General features: G+C 38.2%; 2 protein-coding genes and 1 long non-coding RNA gene across 6 annotated transcripts; 2 read left to right on the plus strand and 1 right to left on the minus strand.

The window, feature by feature from the left end:
- Positions 1 to 79: 79 nt before the first annotated feature.
- hemk1 (HemK methyltransferase family member 1) lies at positions 80 to 8,753 on the plus strand. 2 transcript variants are annotated; one of them, XM_077529472.1, is made up of 12 exons: positions 80 to 274; positions 729 to 902; positions 976 to 1,067; positions 1,142 to 1,235; positions 2,294 to 2,410; positions 3,077 to 3,141; positions 3,226 to 3,275; positions 3,350 to 3,455; positions 5,512 to 5,607; positions 5,785 to 5,895; positions 6,087 to 6,141; positions 8,606 to 8,753. In XM_077529472.1, exons 1-12 carry the CDS (start codon positions 209 to 211, stop codon positions 8,612 to 8,614), a joined length of 1,035 nt encoding a protein of 344 aa, XP_077385598.1. In that variant the 5' UTR covers positions 80 to 208; the 3' UTR covers positions 8,615 to 8,753. The 2 variants fall into 2 exon arrangements, with proteins under 2 accessions (XP_077385598.1, XP_077385597.1); XM_077529471.1 differs by having other exon boundaries at positions 5,801 to 5,895; positions 6,087 to 8,744.
- On the minus strand, positions 8,344 to 13,737 carry cisha (cytokine inducible SH2-containing protein a). The gene is made up of 3 exons (XM_077529473.1): positions 13,020 to 13,737; positions 11,347 to 11,513; positions 8,344 to 9,123 (listed from the first exon to the last, which is right to left on the minus strand). Exons 1-3 carry the CDS (start codon positions 13,037 to 13,039, stop codon positions 8,621 to 8,623), a joined length of 690 nt encoding a protein of 229 aa, XP_077385599.1. The 5' UTR covers positions 13,040 to 13,737; the 3' UTR covers positions 8,344 to 8,620.
- Positions 12,405 to 17,920, plus strand: LOC144023718 (uncharacterized). 3 transcript variants are annotated; one of them, XR_013284596.1, is made up of 4 exons: positions 12,405 to 13,786; positions 15,537 to 15,590; positions 15,664 to 15,822; positions 17,862 to 17,920. It is a non-coding gene; the product is annotated as an uncharacterized LOC144023718 (long non-coding RNA). The 3 variants fall into 3 exon arrangements; XR_013284598.1 differs by having other exon boundaries at positions 15,687 to 15,822; XR_013284597.1 differs by lacking the exon at positions 12,405 to 13,786 and adding an exon at positions 14,234 to 14,825.
- Positions 17,921 to 18,784: the final 864 nt, after the last annotated feature.

The raw sequence follows: 18,784 nt of genomic DNA on the forward strand, positions 1-18,784 counted from the left end.
CCAGAGTCACTGCTGCGCAGCCTTTTGCGCAATTCCTCGAGTGACGTCACTTAATACCATCAAGAGGTTTGCTACTGCGCTATGTACACCACAAGAACCCTTCCCGCCGATGTGAATGTCGAATAAATGCCACACTAGGTGGCTAAAAATCGCCAATGTGACTAAATGTGTGCCGTTTAACACAAGAAGAGCTTACGTGAGATAAAGCATGTGGCGAAAGTCAGTCAGCAGAGGATACATTTATTTAGTTGGCAGAAATGTGGGGTTGAGGAAGGTAAGTGGCTCACTTCGAACATAAAACTTTTAAAACAGTGTCAAATTTTTTTTAAATGGTTCAAGTTTGAAAATAAGGTTTCAAGCCAGGGTAGGGTAAGGTTTGACATTAAGGTTCAAATTGGGTGTCAAGAACGGGGTTTTGTCTTTATCTTCCACCTTTCCATCCTTCACAGTGTCTTTCCAGCCTTCCTTTCTATTTATAAAATTATCTTTTCTTCCATTATTAATCCTCATATAGTACTTTGCTACAGTTGACTGAAGTCATTTGCGATGTTTTTGACAATTTGTCAAGTTTTTGTGTCAATATACATTCAACTACTATCACATATTCATCAGAACAATTTTGCAACACTTGTGTAAAAGACAATGTTGTCATGCTGAAGTTTGCGTGAATAATGTTTGTAAACTTGTTAAACTGTTAAATTAAATATTTTGAAATCTAATGTTTTTAGGAATTTGGTGGCTTTTGTGCGGTACGCCCATGCAGTTCCCAGGCCTCCCCCTCAGGCAGAATAAATGCACTGCAAGCAGCGGATATTTGGAGGAAACACTTTGAGGTGAATGGTGTGACTGAACCTGACCTCTCCAGCCAGTACATCATCGCTCATGTGCTTGGGGCTAAAACTGTGAGTTGAGGAATGTGCTCTATTAGCTATTCCTTGACCCAATGTGACTCAGTTTTCCATCTGTAACTGTCAGATCGAAGGTGTCGAACGGGAGAAGTTGTCTGCATTTCTTACCCAAGAGGAAACACAACAAATATGGAAGCTCTGCAAAAAACGCCTCTCCAGGTTTTAAGTCTGTAGACATTAGATGCATTTTGTATCAATTTGAACCGACTACAGTGATCTGTGTGATGTTTCAGGATGCCTGTGCAGTATGTGATCGAGGAGTGGGATTTCAGAGATGTGACGCTGAAGATGAGGCCTCCCGTTTTCATTCCACGACCTGAAACCGAGGTTTTGAGAGAACTTTTGAGAATACTGAAGTGCATGTCTTCATCAAGCGCCAAGGCAATGCTGCAATGCATTCAGCCAATGTGGGTTTAAATGCAGTCTCCAAATTTGAACCTCATCTGTTCTGCGATGCTGGTTGACTTGATCAAGTGGTTCTAATTTCAATTTAATTTTTCCCCATAACAAATCATGTAAAGTGAATGTATTCATTCCAGACTCAACTGTCATCTTTGTAGTCTTATTTAGCTGCTTTTAGGCGCCTGTAACGATTGTGTTCCAAAAATAATTTAGCAAGAAGTCTGGTGACTTTTTATAGTATTATTGGAGAATTGTGTAGACTGCCTCCCATTCATGACTCCAGACTGCACATGAATGGCGCTTGGGAAAATCCATCATTTGCTAATTGAACCACATCCCCACCATTAAATTAACCACCACTGGTTAATTTAACCAGACCGGACATTAATGGTGTGGACCAATAAAACATCCAGCCAACAAGGAAGCTGACTGTTTTCATACATCTACGTGTATCCAATAAGACTATAACAGTAAACTGGTTGTGGATTAAAATAGCAGTTTAGCCGCACTCCAGACTGCACATGAATGGCGCTTGGGAAAATCCATCATTTGCTAATTGAACCACATCCCACCATTAAATTTGCCACCACTGGTTAAAGTAACCAGACCGGACATTAATGGTGTGGACCAATAAAACGTCCAGCCAACAAGGCAGCTGACTATCTTCATACATCTGCGCGGATCCAAGAAGACTAACAATAAACTGGTTGTGGATTAAAGTAGCAGTTTAGCCGCACCAGTTTTGTGGTATTGTATTGTATTATTTGTAGTATTCCGGGACTGGTGGCGACGAACAAGGGCAGCCATGTTAAGTAAAGGTCCATCTTCATCCCCAAAATGTTATGTCCAATAACGCGTGGACAAAAACGGAACTTTAGCCTGATCAGAACATGCACCAACATTACCGTCACCCAAAAAAAATCTCAAGTCATCCGACCTCTCCAGTGGTGTGCCATGTTGTATGTGTGTGTGTGTTGGAGCAGGAGTTGGTAGAATTGGTCCTGACTGATCTGAAGAGGAAGACCGGCTCACTCACGTGTTTGGAGGTGGGATGCGGCTCCGGTGCCATTTCTCTCAGCCTTCTGAAGAATCTGCCTCAGGTCAGCATTTCACTCATTTATCGATTATAAGGTGATGCCTTCATTTATTGGGAGAAAGTAATTGGATTGTGATCCACCTTAGTGTGACTCAACTCAGCCTCTGTTTAAGGGGGTGGTTCTGTGACACAGCTTTTGCTTTTGCCGTCCCTCTCTACTGACGGGCCAGCACAGCTTTCATGACCATGATGATGACTTCTGGTGGAACCAGGGCAAATGACTCGGCAAGCAGCAACTGATAAACTATTATGTGCCACCATCCTGTCTTCGAAAAAGCACATGCCTTTCGGAGATATAAAAAACAAAAACAAAAAACCCCCAGAAAAATAACATTGGATGTGCACAAAATCATTGCCTGTTGTCTGTGGCCCACCATTATTATTGTTGTGTCGAACTGCACTAAAACCTAAGGAGATTTGAGAACTGTTTATAATTTGAGATTGAGATCTGACCTAATTTCCTTGATAATAACAATCAATTGGATGATTCATTTATTTTTTTTTTCAATGGGATGGCATCATTTTTAACAATTATGAACTCATAATTGCGTGCCAAATTTGACTACTTTGCCCCCTGATGTAGACAAAGATAATAATATTAAACAAATAACTAAAATATTGCAAAGAATTCCTCGTTCATAATGAACAATAATTGTGTTTTCGACTGTAGCTCAGAGCCGTTGCGCTGGACCAAAGTTTGGAGGCTGTGGAATTGACAAGAGAAAATGCATTGAGGTAACTTTAAGTACAGTCATTAAAATCTTAGGTGTGCATGTGTTTCTTTTAACATATGTTCATTCCAATTATTTATTTCAACAGGTTAGGACTTCAAGACAGATTAAAAGTTTATCGAGCAGATGTCACAAAAGGTAATTGAATGCTGAACACGACAGTTTGTAGAAAGCAAAACAAAACACATGTAATTGTTGATTTGATTTTCCAGATGCCGAGATCGTGTTGAAGCTGTGCAGTAATGTCTCTGCGTTAGTCAGTAACCCTCCCTATCTCTTCTCGGAAGATTTGCCTTCACTGGAACCAGAAATTTTGAGGTAACAAACGAAGAGTGGGGGAAAAAAAGGAAATTGATAATATTGCGTAAAGACCTTTGAGAAACAGGAAGTGTTTTGATGATGTGTGGACAATTTATTATTGCACTGGGAAGCGAAACTTCCCCGGCAGAGTTTTATGCTGACTTTTGAATGTTTGCCTCCTAAAACTGGTCACCTCCAATTCATCTGTACATCCATGATTAGTATTAACGAGATCCAATGTCGTTATCATGAAGGAGACATGATGTTAAAAATAGCAAAGTAGTTCTTCTATGACCACTCATCTTAAGAATCTTCCAAATCATCGCTTTAGCTATAGGAGCAGGCTAGCACTAATAACACGAGCCTCTCATTTTAGCTGGTATGTTTTGCTTGGCTCTTTGGGGATGTCTCTTTATTTAATATTTTATGGGATCCATCTATTTTCACTCAGTATAGCCCATATCTATGCCAGGACTAAACTGTTAAGGAAAAAAAAATAGTGCACTAGTAGCTTTGTTTGCTCCCATATTGTTAGTAGATGATGTCCTGGTTTATGGTGTGATTATTGTTGCGCAGACAGGAGGTGGACAGGTTACGTTGTTGCCATAGTAACTCAAATGGTTTATCCTAATTGAAACAATTTTCTTCCTTGGCTCTTGCGCCACCCCTAGACAATGTTTTCTGGGAATTGGTTTTGTTGATAATTATGCTAAAAGCATCTGTTCTACTTTACTGCTTTTAAATCTCAAAATGAATGCTATTTTCAAAAGTTGCATCATAAAAACTAATACCGCGTGGGCTGGGATTGCAAAATTCCAAGAATTTTTAAAAATTAGAAACTTTCTGTGGGCATTAATGAGAATTCATGGGAAGAAAACAACCCCGAACTAAAATTGAAGGTTCCATTTAAACATAATGCTAACTAAAACCAGTATCGATACCAGCACAGTTGTCACTTACCTCCTTAAATCATTGTTGATAATTATTGCGAGAAATCCTGAAATTTATTTTTGTACTACAATTCATTAATTGATTGTTCAATAAAACATAAACAATTTGATTACGTTGAACTTGAAAATATTTGTATTATCACTGGCATTGTGCCTTTCTTGTAGATGGCAGTGTTAATTTTGACAAGAATTTTTAATGTAGTTTTAGTCTTTTGACTAAATTTTAGTCATAATTTAGTCATCTGGTTGTATTTTAGTTTTAATCCAATTTTAGTCGACTAAATTGACAATTTAGTCAATATTTTTCTTCAGCATACATTTTAATAAATAAAATTTAAACATACCTATTTGTAACTGTAGTTTAACACGCAAGACACATTTAACACAACGGTGTCTTTTATAAATTGTTTCAATCAAATATGTTTAACTGACAGTAATATAACTTAGTTTTTACCTAAATAAAAAAAAAAGTGCATAATTGCTTGAGATTAATCTTACAGCTGCACTATGAAATAAATAAAATTAAATAAATTAATTTAATTGAATTACATTACAGGTAAATTACATTAAATAAAGTGCAGTGAACACTGCACAGTTTCTGAGTGTCGCTTTTCTCCAGCCGTGTTTTTCATTCCTTTTGACTGGATTGTTTGAATTTTTGTCACTGTAATGTTTTCCTTTTCGTTTTAGTCATTAATGAAATTGTCAGTCAATTTTAGTTATAGTTATAGTCTCAATGAATGGCTTCTATTTTAGTTTTCGTTTAATTTTTATCTGAAAAAAAATTTTCGTGACGAAAAATTTTCATCGACGAAATTATCACTGGAAGATGGCACGGTTTTAAATCCCAGCCAGAGAGCTCCACTGCCCAGGATAAGTCAAAAGTCAAAGCCAAAATGAGTATCTGCTTCTGATAAAACAAAATGCTTATAATACAGTTTGTTTGAATATGTTGCCATTATAAAATTCTCCATCTTAACCTGCCATGGAAATTTAGAGGAAACCTTCCATGCATTTACCAGAATTTTCCCTCCCCTTTGCTGCTTTAATATGGCCTAAGACTATAAAAAAAAGATACATGTCCATTAAAAGAAATGTCAATTAAGTGTATCGTGTGTTTGCAGGTTTGAGGACCACGCCGCCTTGGACGGGGGAAAAGACGGCTTGAATGTGATCCGCAACATTTTAACCCTGGCTCCACAGATTCTGTCAGATGACGGGTAATGCCCGGACACAATTTATTCTCGAACAACCCATATTATGGTGTTGCCCCAAAGCCCTTTTTGAAGAAGACATGTGCTAGTGTTCTCCACCAAAAAGTTTGCTTGTGATAATCTTGTGCTATTGTAATTGCATTTAAAATCAATCCCCGTGCTCTTTTCCTGCATAAACAACAGCTGTGTTTACTTGGAGGTGGACCCCAGACACCCCCTGCTCATTCGCCACTGGGTGGAGGTCAACGTGGAGCGGCTGCGTTTGGCAGAGACGCGTCACGACATCACCAGCAGGTCCGTCCAGAGTTCCCAATGCTAAATTTGATAGAGCAGGCCCATGACTTGTCTATTAGATTCCCACTGCACAGATGAATCTTAACTTCGTTTCAAAAATGAGGCACGAAGTGCGTCTAATGCACTGTGCTGCCTTCACATCCGATGTCCAAATTCGGAGAGGATGACACTGATTTGTCTGTGTTTCCCAGGCCTCGATTTTGCATCCTTCGGATGGAGAAGTCAAACGACCGCAAGCTGCACCTGGTTTGAGATCCTATTACCTTGGCTTTAGGCCAGGTCACCATAGCCCCTGCTGCCACTCCCGAGCCGCCAAACACGCACCAGCTTAAATCGCTCACAACTCTCTTATTATTTGCGTCAGGAATCATATAAATCGACCTGCTGCTCTTTTTAATCCGCGTTAGTCTCATGCCACAGTAACGCAGAAAAAATGTGTGCACGATGGCACAAAAGCGGCTCCAAGCTGAAGGTAATTACCAAGGCTTTTCTTAGAAGCCTCTCTCTGAGAATCGTACCCTCCTCCCTGGAAGCGTTTTGTAGTTCTGTGAATCGCCTGATGAACGGTCCTCCCCTTTGCCCGTCCACTCGCTGACTCAGATGCAGCCGCGCGCACATGCACGCACAATGTGGCCTTTGCTGCCTCGTGCAGTCTCGAGCACACTCGAAGCTCAAAGGCCGCTCCGTCCTTTTTTTTTTTTTAATTCCTGAACCGATCAAAAGGCTCAAATATTTCCCGATATGCCAAGGCCAAAAACAATTCTCGTTTGGAGCAAGAACAAAATTGAATGACGGAATACGTGACTGAGCTTCGCAATGGAAGGGTTTGAAATGTAACAACATTTCGGGGAAATCAGTCGAGTAGTTTTAGTGTAATCCTTCTTAACACAAACAAAGGAGCACCTCCTTGGGAGAAGTAACGAGTGCCACAGCAGCCCTTGTCAGCGTGTGTGAATATATGGAGTACAATATTTACTTATTAAAGATAACAGCTTTAATATAGGACTGAGGAACTTGATATTTATACATACACGACCCATGTAAAGTTGGGGTCAACAGACCGTTTCATGCAAAAACACAGCATTGTATTTACACTACTGTTCAAAAGATTTTTTTTTTTGGAGGGGGGAGGTCATAGAAATGTCCTTTTTTTTTTTTTACCACGTTTACAATGTCTATTTATTTCTGATTAATTGAATATTATCTTTATTGAAAAAAATCACACTAAAAAAATAAAGATATTCACAAATGACCCGAAGGTTTTGAACTGTTGCATATGTACAGTTGTGCTAATAAGTTTACATATGCTAGCTAAATTTGTACGCGAATGATCAAGAAAAACATACTTGTTTTATTTGAACGTGATTCAAATCTAGCAAAGGCATTTCAGAATAGCACAATCATTCAAATAAAGTAAACAATGAGATTGTCCGCATTCACTTATCAGACAAATTTTCCAAACAATTGCCATATTCCACAATTTTTCACAGGGAATGTAAACTTATGAGCACCACTCTATCTATACACACTATTTATACATAGACGAGTGCTCTCTTTAAAAAATAATTACATTTCTGAGTGACCCCAAACTTTTCAACAGTAGTGTATATAATATGCAATTTTAAAATCAAACAAAACCACATAGAAAATGTAAATAGCCCCAAAATAATTAACACACAAATCATATATGTATTCAGCTCTGGGAAAAAAAAAAAATCAGAAACTCCTGCAACATTATTGGTTTATGCTTCACAAAGATGCAAATAAACTTGTGCTTATCATTTTATGTACCGGTAAATGTATATATTAGTAGTTCTCACATTTTTGCACCTAGTATCGCCTAAAAAAAAAAAAAAAAAAAAAGTCTCTCCAAGTACCACCATCAAGACAAATATGGAAGTAGTACAGTACAGCATAATAGGGCTCGATTTTCATTACCAAAAAAAAAAAAAAAGGAGGCAGAAGTTTTGTTCTTAAAAAGTAACTATTTGATATTTATTGTAAGCTATGTTGCCATTTTTTCCACAGTTTTATAGGAAGGAAAAAAATTAATAATGGTAAAATTAAGTTATTTGCACATAGGAGTTTATTAAAAATTCTACCTCAGGGGAAAAAATACTATGGTATGTAAACAAACCATTAAAAAACAAAAACAAAAAAAACTAAAAAGTTGAATATAACTGAACTGTATTTAGATAGTGTTTCTTTATACTACTAGAAGCAGTATTACCACACTTTTAGAATATTTATTCTTATGAGACTGTGATGTGAGCACAGCAAGCATTTTTTCCAGAGCCGTATATATTTATATGTATTTATATGTTCTCTAAAAAAGGTAGAAAAAGTAGCTTATTTACTACTTCAGTTTTTAGAATATCTTCAGTTTTAGAATTCTGAAGAGTTGAATAGTTGAACAAGGTAATAGAAGAAAAACACATTACGCATGTAAAAGGTAGAAAAAAAGTTTTACTGAGAAAATGGCAAAGGTGTGTAAATGGAATCACTTTATGTACATCTCGTGCAATCCAGTCCAAATGTGATACACACATGCACTCGTGCACACTGATATGAACCGAATCTATACATGTTTTTAAAAAAAACAAAAAAAAACAATGACCCTGTGTCCAAAGTTCCAAAGCAGCAAATGTCATTTCCATGTGATGGGGGTGGAAAAAAACGGACCTGTTTGTGTGTTTGTCCTCCTTTGCAGTCGAGATAAGCCTCATCATACCTTGAAAGGGTATTCCTGTAAGAAACGCAGCAGAGGCCTGGGGAGTGGTAGCTGGTCGTGGCACTCCGAATGCCTGTTGATGACGAGGCGGGTGAGGTGCTGCAGGGAGGGCGTGCACTGCGGCTTGTACACGGGCCGCTTTAATTTGAGCACCACCGACGCCGACGCCTCTTGGATTGTCACTTTGGAAGCGGCCTCCTTGGCCGCCGCGCCCCCCTCGCCGTCGTCTGCTCTCCTCTCTGGTCCCATGTAGTGCTGGACCAGGCTGGGCACGTTGGGGAAGGACGACAGGCTGGGCCGGGCCGGCGAGCTGCAGTCCAGCAGGAAGCGAGTGCAGCTGTACTGGATCCGTATGCTGGTGGGACCGCGGGCCGTCTTGACCGAGAGGGTGAGCATGTACAGAGGGTGGCTGCTGTCCCGTACCAGAAAAGCCCCTTCAGGGGCCTCTTGAAGTGCACCGTGCGCCTGCGCCGCACTTATAGCTCCCCAGTACCACCCTGCACATATAAGCGCCATGTTAGTCCACCTCTTGGCGTCCTTTGTCAAAAGAATTCAAAGCATATAGGGAAACCTCCAAGCCCTCAACTAAAAATTTCTAGGAAAGTATGCCTCAAAAGATGAAATCGCTCTCATGTGAGACTGATAAAGCGCAAACCCAAGGCCTGGAGATAGTCAATTTTTTGCAATGGTTAAATACAAAGGGTCCTTGGTTTAGACGGTCGTGACAATTTCGAGTTTATATAAAGAGAGCCGAGAGTCGAATATTTTTAGAATCGATTCATCGATGAATCGGATTCATTTCAATTTTGCATTGGTCTATTACAAAAGCATTTTAACCCCTGATTACTGTTTATTAACCAGTGATGGGCGTTTTGATTTTGTAACTTGTACCATGTTTTGTCATTGTTTTCAAAAGTAAAAACATGTTTGTGAATGTCTTATTTTGATTAAACACAGAAGATAATCAGCATTCTTTCATTAAGGACTATTGATATGGTGAAATCAGAGGATTTGGACAATTTTAAATAAAAAAAAAATGGCTCTATTAAAATAGTTGTTTGTTAATTTGATAATCGATGACTTGTTGATTACAGCTATACTTGCATAATTTAAAATGGGAAAAAAAATGACCCCGATAGTTTGACATGAACAAATATTCTAAATTACTTACGCAAACATTTACTAAATGCTTTACTTAAATGCATGTACTTATGTTTATTGCTCAAACACAATCTGTGCTACCTTTAACATAACCATCTACTATAAAGGTAAAGGATAATCTGTGGCCAAAATTAATGCAATTAATTAATGCGATTCTAATCTGCGTTAATACACGATTAATGCGATAGGTTTTTGTGATGAATAAGTTAACGCTTTAACTTTGACTAAGATGGATCGGAATGAACAAATTTGAACAGTGAACTGTGATGTCAGAGTACGTCTTTACAAGGCACACTCAATTTACCGCCGTATTGACTGCTTTTCCATTTGTATTCTATTGCCTATGTGTTTTTCATACAAATATAGACTGTAAATATGATATTTTAATTTTATTTTTATTTTATACGGATATTTTATTTTATTTTTAAAAACACGTCGTCACGCGGCACTGCAGGGCGTGCGCTCTGTTACCACTGGACTTCCTTGTTTTCATAGGTTTTATATTTATGGGCTACAAGTATTTTTCAAACCAACATTTACTGTAATTATGAGGTTTCGAGGTTACGAACAGCACCCAATGAGCTACTCAGTCAAGCAGCGTAAGATTACGGCGTCACGCAGCACAAGTTGGCTCAATTACCGATGTACTTCTTATTTTAATCATATAAATATAACCTTAGGTTAGTGATTGATTTTGCATCGTGTTCTGATTTGGGTTACGTTGTCATTGTAAACCGCAGAGGACCCCTGTACTTAACAATCATAATACACAGTTTTTTGTTGATATCAAACAAGTTATCCATCACTGTGTTGGTCACATTTAATCATAAACAAGATCATGGGCAATTGTGAGGAGTTTATACATTTATGGTTTCACCTTTACTGTATAACCGAGGCTAACCCAATGTAGCGCACCATGAAAACAAATTTGACATCCCTTCACGACAAGATTAAGTCAACAAATGAGTTTTTCTTAGTTTTTTTTTTTTGTGCCACCAAAAAATGACACTGGTCATAGCAAAGAGGACAAAGTGTGACGATAACAACTGAACACAAAATGTAACTTTTTGCTGCTCATACTGTACAAGCAATGCAGTATCAATTTCGTGGCACAAATACAAATCAAAACGGAAGTCACCAACCTATGCTAACACAGTAGTAGAGTCAAAATTACGTATATGAAAAATAGTTGTAAGCCATGAATATAAAATGAAAATGGTTCTACATTCATCACTTTTCCACCTTACAAGGCCCTAAAAAGCGCTTTACATTCACCGACTGATAACACAACTCGTGGTTCAGTGTCTTGCTCAAGGATACTTCGACATGGTCACAATTGCATGCGATCGAACCCGCAACCTCTGGGTTGAAAACTTGTGAGGGGTGTGTAGACTTTTTATATCCCCTGTACACTGTATATGAACCAGTCACATTCAAACAAACTCATCAGAGGGGTGTGTAGACTTATACTGTTAATTATTTCTAGCTATATGTCAACAATAGGTAACAGTAATTTTATTGACAAATTTGCGAGGTTTCCATCTATGCTCATGCCGCACCTGATGTTTCCAGGTAGCAGAAGTTGCTGGCAATGGCCCGCAGATCCTTGGTGGGATCCCATAATGGCGGGCTGCTCTGAAGGCAAGGCGTAGGCGCGACCGTCCCTGCCCGCATGCCCCTCTGGGGGGCCTCAGTCGTTGGAGCAGTGGGCAAAATACCTCGGGGACTGAAAATGACATAATTAGTTTGAAGTGGTAAACAAACACAAACAAAGAGACTGAATGCATTGTTTCAATTTTAAATGAATCTAGTGTAATGATTTTAGTGTCAATGCCATTGACGTGTAAACACAAGAAATGGGCCACTCCCAGGAGTCAACGCAATGTCTTGTTTAACTTTGTAATAATGAGGCTAATATAGTAATCATAACAGTTAAACACAGTGACTTTACATCAGAGCTAACTGCCTGGAATCTATTTAATGTGTTATTCAGGATTTAACACGACGTTATCATAATGAGCACAATACTGTAATGACTATCAGGTTAAATGCTTTTGACAAACACAACAAATGTTCACAGCAATTCTAAAACAATACCTTGATTCAGGACTTTTACACAGCCCAAAATTTCATAACAGTTCAGATTAAACAGTGATATAAATGCTATTAAAAAAAAAAAAAAAAAAAAAAAAAACCTTCAGGTGTCAACATAATGTGTTGTTTTGGCTTTTAACATGACCCAAATCGTCATAATAGTGGGGTTAAAACAGTCATGAATTAGTTTTAAAGCTATTTGTAAACAGCAAATGTTAAAAGCCGAGTTTACTCCCAGGAGTCACCGTAAAGTCTCCTGAAGGTTAAAATAGTGAGGATAAACCAGTGATATTTGTTCAAATGTTATTTACAAACAACAAATGTTCACAGCAGAGTTTTGGCATATTTTATTATTTAGGCCTTTAATTAAAACAGCCCAAAACGTCATAAAATTAGGGCTATCAGTTGAAAAAACTATTCAACCACGGCAAATGTGCACATCATGCTGACGAGCCAATGCCGTGTGTGTTAGTATGTCCTTTTTTTTTTGTTTTTTTTTTAATTCTTACTTTTTAATTTTTCACATCAGACACAAGACTTGCTTCCCCTAAAAGTTTAGTTCATGTGTATTAGGTTGTAATTTCCTCCATGCTTATGTTATGCAGGAGTTATGCCTTCTGGGGACAGTTCGTGGAATTGTTTGTTGATTTAGAGTTAACATAAAATGCATTCAAAGTCACAATGCAAATGAAAAACAGTATAACAATAATGCCTGGAAAGATAAATTAATCGTCCTAGTTTCAATAGGACCTCGAGGTACGATTTTAAATAGTGAGACTATTGTTCATCCTCACAAGGGAAGAACGCGTGCAACCAGTTTGTTAGTTGTTTTTTAAACCGCATTTACAAAAAGGTGTTACTTTTAAATTCGAATAGGTGTTCTGCATTTCCTACGACTATCACTTAATTAGCCATATATTTTTTTAAATTAGAAAACTGGTTGTCTAAAATATATTTTAATGTGGTAAAATTATTCATACAGCGCACGCACATTCACTTATGTATAATAGCGATTATTTTACTACATGAAATTATACACAGTATTGAAGCTTTTTAATTGTACATCGGTGACATTGTGGATTCGCACGGAGGTCTTTTGTTGTTAACATAAAAGCAAACAAAGACATGATGTACTCACCCTGGCACACAGAGAATCATACTACTTCTTCAAGCCACACTTTAATTCCAGTCGTATTCCCACCCCGCTTTTGTTTAAAAAAAAAAAAAGACGACAAAGCTAATCACATGAAAACAAAATAACTTGTATGAAAAAAAAATGTAATTAAAAACAAACAAGCGGTGGTTATCACCCAGTTTCGGTAAGCACGCGTTGCCCTGCTGGTTAATTATGCTACGCTGAAAAATCGACGACGTTTATTTAGGTGGTGCCTTTTTCAATAACAGAGTTGGGTTGAGCGGCCTCGTTTTCGTGGAGTGTGTTGTCGCCAGAATCGGGAGCTTCCAATGTATGAAGGGGACGCAGCGAAAAGGCTTGGCTTTTTTAAATTTCACTGTTTCCTAGAAGTCTATTCTGAGAACGCCTCTCGGCACCGGCTGCTCTGACGTCACCGACTCCGGCCGCTGTGTGCGCGCGCGCACGTTCCCCGACACGTTCTCCTTTAAAAAAAAAAACAAACAAACAAAAAAAACATGTCCTTAAACGCGACACTTCGTGGCTTAATCCCACTTTGCTTTGGTTGGGTGAGTTTTGTGTTTTATTTGTATTTAATTTTTTTATATGCGATGTGCGCGCGTCCCTCTTCTTGTTCTCTGTGTCCGCCCGCCGGCTGCTGGGTTCGCTGAAGCGGTGCGCGCTCCCGGGAATCGAGCGCTGGCTTCTCTCTCCACGCTTTCCAGGAATCAGCTTTGCCTGCGCTTTGACTCCGCCCCGCCGGACCGCCTCCGGTGAGGGCTTCATTCTGGGAATTCACCGCCTCGACATTAAAGATACGAGTCGTGCCCGGCGGGGGCGTTTCTTGACCCCCCGGGGGCAATATTTTCAGATTTATAGAATCACAACCAGTTAAAAAATAAAATAAAATAGAGAGGGGAGCGGGGGAGCAGCAATTGCTGATAGTGTTCCTTTGTTTGTTTGTTTTTAACTTGTGCTGCAGGCCTTGGCTTGTATAAAATTGTTACTGGGTGGGTTTCCATTTGAGTCTTTGACATGCACCAATATTAGTTGTTTGACGGAGCTTTCTAACCACCAGAGGGCAGCAACTGGGGGGGGGGGGGGGGGGGGGGGCAACATGTCGATATTACGTGTGCCAACGAGGAAATGCATTTTAAAAGGACCAATGTGACATGTTTTGGAATGGATGAACTCAGTTCTGTGCTGCACCATGAGGCCACATGAGGTTGAGCATGCACTGAATGACCTTGCCCCTTACCCCACTTCTGTTTGTTGAGCTGTTATTGGGTAAAAAAAAAAAAAAAAAAAAAGGCGGGGGGGAGTATTTATGTTCAGTACAATTCGTGATTAAAATAGTGTCTGTGTTTATGTCAAGTTAACATATATTGACAAAATGTGTCAGGGAAAGCTCATCTGAATTTTGCCAAATTGTGATTTAACAGGTCAGCACGGTAGTGAGTGGTCCAGGGTTTGGAATCTCTTGTCTGGCCTTCCTGTTTGGAAATTGCATGTTCTTCCCGGGTTTCCTCCCACATTCCAAAAACTTGCGCAGGTTTATTGAGGACTCAAAATTGTCCATCGAGGCCACATAAGGCTGAGCATGCACTGAATGACCTTGCCTGCCTTTACCCTACCTACATTATTTCGAACTGCTGTTGTGCAAAACCGTGTTAATCTTCTAAGTTCTCCACAATAAGGAAAATAGTGGCTGTGCTAATTATTTTAAAGCAAGCACGATATGATTTAAAGTGAACATACTAGGTTTGAGTCTCAGCTCCAGCCTTCATGTATTGAGGTGTGGTACGATTCAAGGTTGGTACGTTTTAATTTTTGTAATGATTCCGTTCACTTGTGGGCTAATATTGCCATCCCCAACCCTTGAGTGATTTCAAGCAGTGGCACAAGTAGTGTTAGCCTACTAGCATAATAGCTAAAGTTTTGTTTAGCTGACTGTCACAATATTATTTAAAACGCCAATGTGCTTGCTAAAAACGATCGTATTCTTTTTGTCTATGTAGAGTCTCGGTCATCCAGATGATGGTAATTTGCAATAGTTGAATCTTCTTGTTTGTTGAATTTGTCGGGTTTTTCTAGTTTTCCGAGAATGTTGAAGAATGACTTGCAGGCAATTATGCTATTAGGCTAACAAAGTGGATGTTGAGTGTGCGTTAAAAGGCTGATTGTTTAAAATGGTGTGGGTGTGTGTGGCTTGTGTTATGTATCCTTCAAAACAAGAAACAATTGTGCAGAAAGAGCCAAGAACAAATAAGTTGCATATAGTTCCTCTGGAACATACAGACGCGCGTAATATTGTAGAGAGATCACGTGTAAGTCTGCTGGAATGTTCTTGCCACCCCCATACCCTCCTCAAAAATAAATAAACAAATAAAAGCATGCAACCACGCTATCCATATTTCCATTTATTTGACAGACTGTTTAAGTGCATTGATAGGTGCTGCTGTTTTGGTTAGCAAGGGATTTAAAATTGTATCCGCAGTTAACTTTTCTTTCTACCAATTACAGTCATTCCGCTTTTTTTCCCTGACGACAACACGTACTTCCTTCCCATTCGGCAAGGTAGGAGTGTTTTATTGTTTCAAGATCTAAATATAAATGGTTGATGATGACTGATGTAGACATTTAATGACAGTTAACATTGCTTATGCAAATAAGGATGACAACAATAAGAAGAAGACCAGAATGTGCACCGCAAAACAGGGCGTGGTCGTCGTTGAAGTGAAAAGACTTGCTTTCCCAGGAAACACAATACGTACCGGAATCGACGCTCTCCATCTTGACTCAGTTACGGGTAAATCCACACTTTAAAAATTAAATAAATAAATAAATAAATTACTGCCACTTCCTTAACCACTACACCAGAAGTTGAGTAATTTTGTTGTGCAAGTGTTCCCTCATTTTCTCAAATGTGTCCTCTGTAGTGGACCTTTTTAAACCTGAATATATTCCACGCAGTGCATATGACTGAATTGACTCCTTTTGTGCTCTATAGAGGACATTCAGAGCTTTCCAATGATACCAAATGTGTATAGTGGGGCGTTGCTACCTTTGATTGCATCATAAAAGAAAATGGCTTCCCTCAGTGCAAGCACTTTTTAGGGAAGAGGAAAAGTTAGTGAAAACACTTTTTATTGAACAAATTTAGGGTTTAAATGTTGTTAGCATGTTTTCTATAAGACTCTTAAGAACACATTAAAGTATTGTTTGAATTATGTTAACTGTATTTGAGCCTAGCATTTAAGTTTTAAAAATGTCCTCTGTAGTGGACACATCATAGCTAAAAAATAAAAAAAAAATTCTCAAAAATGTCTGTTGCAGTATTCCAGTTACTTCACAAAGATTTGGGAATAGCAAAATAAACATGATTGGACAATATTTTTTTTCCTGCTAGTCAGGAGGTTAGAGCGAGGCGGCGAAAAGTGAACCGCGTTATAGCAAGGGAACGCTGTATTTTAATTTGATTATACATTGTTGAACATTTTACTCATTACCGTTGGGAATCTTAAAATCTTACTAAAAAAAAAAAAAAAAAAAAATGCCTGTGAAAAATTGTTAGTGAAAGTTTTACAATTGCATCAGTTTCACTTTCAAACTATGAATTGTAGTATTATTATTCTAATAACAATACAATTATCAGTTTTTTTTTCCAGTACTCAACTCTTGAGTTATTCAAGCACCAATACAGTCATACTTTTGACATAAAGTTAAAAAAAAAATGACATGAAATGACAGATACTTTTAAAGAAAGACAAAGATTTTTCTAAAGAAAGGAAATTTTAACGAAATACCTATATATCTTAGCTTTTATCCTTAAAATTACATCAATGGCAATTTTTGCTCATAAATATTTTGTATAGAACACACAACATAATGAATTGTAATAAATAAAATGAAACTAATAACGCATTAAGCAAAAATTACATAAATGAGAGGTTAATTTACAGATGCCTGAAGAGTCGAAAAAGCAATCAACTCAAAGCCTATTGACCTCCTTTTTGTTTAAAAACAAAAGTACACGTGCATTTTTTTTTTAACACCTTCCTTGGACACATCCTTCTTAACATAACTTTTCCAAATATTCCCAAGCACATGCATGTAGTGGATTGGCCTCGCACCAACACATGCAACTATTTAAGATTCTGAATCATTGCCATTTGCAGCGGAGTGCTGTGATACAGTATACCGCTCGACGGGAACCTTTTTCCTCGAAATCCTCAAGCGAGCTCTCTTCTCAGAAGGCTTGTGGACTTTTGTCTATCAGTTAAGCAAATATGTTTTATAGTGTACAAGAAAGGGGGGGAGGAAAAAGTCCCAAAAGCATTTGCGTTATTACGCAAATTACTCCGAGTTATTGTAAAGTAAATAAATATACTGTAGTAGTTTACAGGCATGAGTGGAGGTCAAGCTAACCTCATAAATGTGGTTAGCAGAGCACGACGACGATCAACATGCATGTATGTGAGGTGGCGTAATCTGAGGAATTCTTCCCTTGAGGCTTTTTTTTTTTTCCCCCCCCAAAACTTTTGAGAAAGTCTTGTTATTGAATCTGCTCCCAGCTGGCTTCACAATATGAGCTGTCATTTTTTTTTTCTTCCATGTTCAGAATACACAAGAGCAAATTCTAGGAACATGAGGATTATTCGTCTGGAAGATCTAACAGGGAAGCGGGACAATGATTTACGCAGTAGACTGGGTGCTTACCAAGTATCTTCGAGGGAAAAATGGTGCTTGTTGGCGGATGTTTGGTAGTTGGTGGGTGGAGTTGGGGGTGCGCTGACATGTTTTGTGGCTAATGTTTTCAACTTTTCATGAATGTCTGTTTGTTTGCAGTGCGCAGCAAGAAACTGAACAGGAGTTTTATGAGTCTCACAAAGCAAAAGTAATGCAAGGTAAGAAGTTTTGTGCGTGTTTAAAATTATATCATTGTTTTTCTCACAACTGCAGACATTTGAAAACTTATTTTTAAAAATTGTTTTAATCACTTTCTGCCATGTGATTCTGTACGGCTTGAATGGTACAGTTCATGTCAGAATCAAAATGAAGTTTTTCCATTCATTTCATTCTCTCGCTACAAAAAAACAAAAACAGTAAGGATGCAAAACACAATTTCCATTTACAGTGGTGCCTTGAGATTAGTGCTGTCAAACGATTAAAATTTTTAATCCGATTAATCACGATTAATCAGATAAATTACTTGCGTATTCGCGTAATATAAAATAAATACAAAAGGCATTCACTCATTTTATTATCTGAATGTCATTTGCAAACATTGATTAAATGCATGTACGCAATTGCATGCATGCGTGTATTGCTCAAAACGTAACAGCATCATATCAATTGGGTGCAATTCAGCAAGTATTAATTCATTAAATGCAAATTACTTTTGTTTTATCTAAAGTCCCGTCTGGGTGTTTTTTTTTTTGTTTTTTTTTAAAGCTAAATTTACCACCGAGCACACCAACTGGAGTCACCCCGCTCATTTTGGAACAACAGGCGTAGGAAATGCCGTGCATTGACCTAACGTAACCATCTGCGGTTACGTTCAAGGCTCAAGTGCCGTCCAAAAAAATAGTGCGATTAATGTGTTAATATGTGATTAATGCAACATTTTTCTGTGATTAATTAATCTATGAATGCTTTAACTTTGACAGACCTAATCTTAATAAAAATAATAATAATAAAACAATATCTTATGTTTGAAGCCTGAAATGTGGCAAAAGGTCAAAAAGTTCATTTTTCTGATGCTTCTGGGA

Source organism: Festucalex cinctus, chromosome 8 (genome assembly GCF_051991245.1).
Source record: "Festucalex cinctus isolate MCC-2025b chromosome 8, RoL_Fcin_1.0, whole genome shotgun sequence".
Taxonomy (NCBI): domain Eukaryota; kingdom Metazoa; phylum Chordata; class Actinopteri; order Syngnathiformes; family Syngnathidae; genus Festucalex; species Festucalex cinctus.

Coding starts and splice junctions, on each gene's coding strand:
- hemk1 (XM_077529471.1), top strand. CDS start 209: ATGTGGCGAAAGTCAGTCAGCAGAGGATACATTTATTTAGTTGGCAGA. Junction 1,236..2,293: donor TTCCACGACCTGAAACCGAG/GTTTTGAGAGAA, acceptor GTGTTGGAGCAG/GAGTTGGTAGAATTGGTCCT. Junction 3,142..3,225: donor ACAAGAGAAAATGCATTGAG/GTAACTTTAAGT, acceptor TTATTTCAACAG/GTTAGGACTTCAAGACAGAT.
- cisha (XM_077529473.1), bottom strand. CDS start 13,039: ATGATTCTCTGTGTGCCAGG. Junction 11,514..13,019: donor ATGATTCTCTGTGTGCCAGG/GTGAGTACATCA, acceptor TGTCATTTTCAG/TCCCCGAGGTATTTTGCCCA. Junction 9,124..11,346: donor CTGCTACCTGGAAACATCAG/GTGCGGCATGAG, acceptor TTATATGTGCAG/GGTGGTACTGGGGAGCTATA.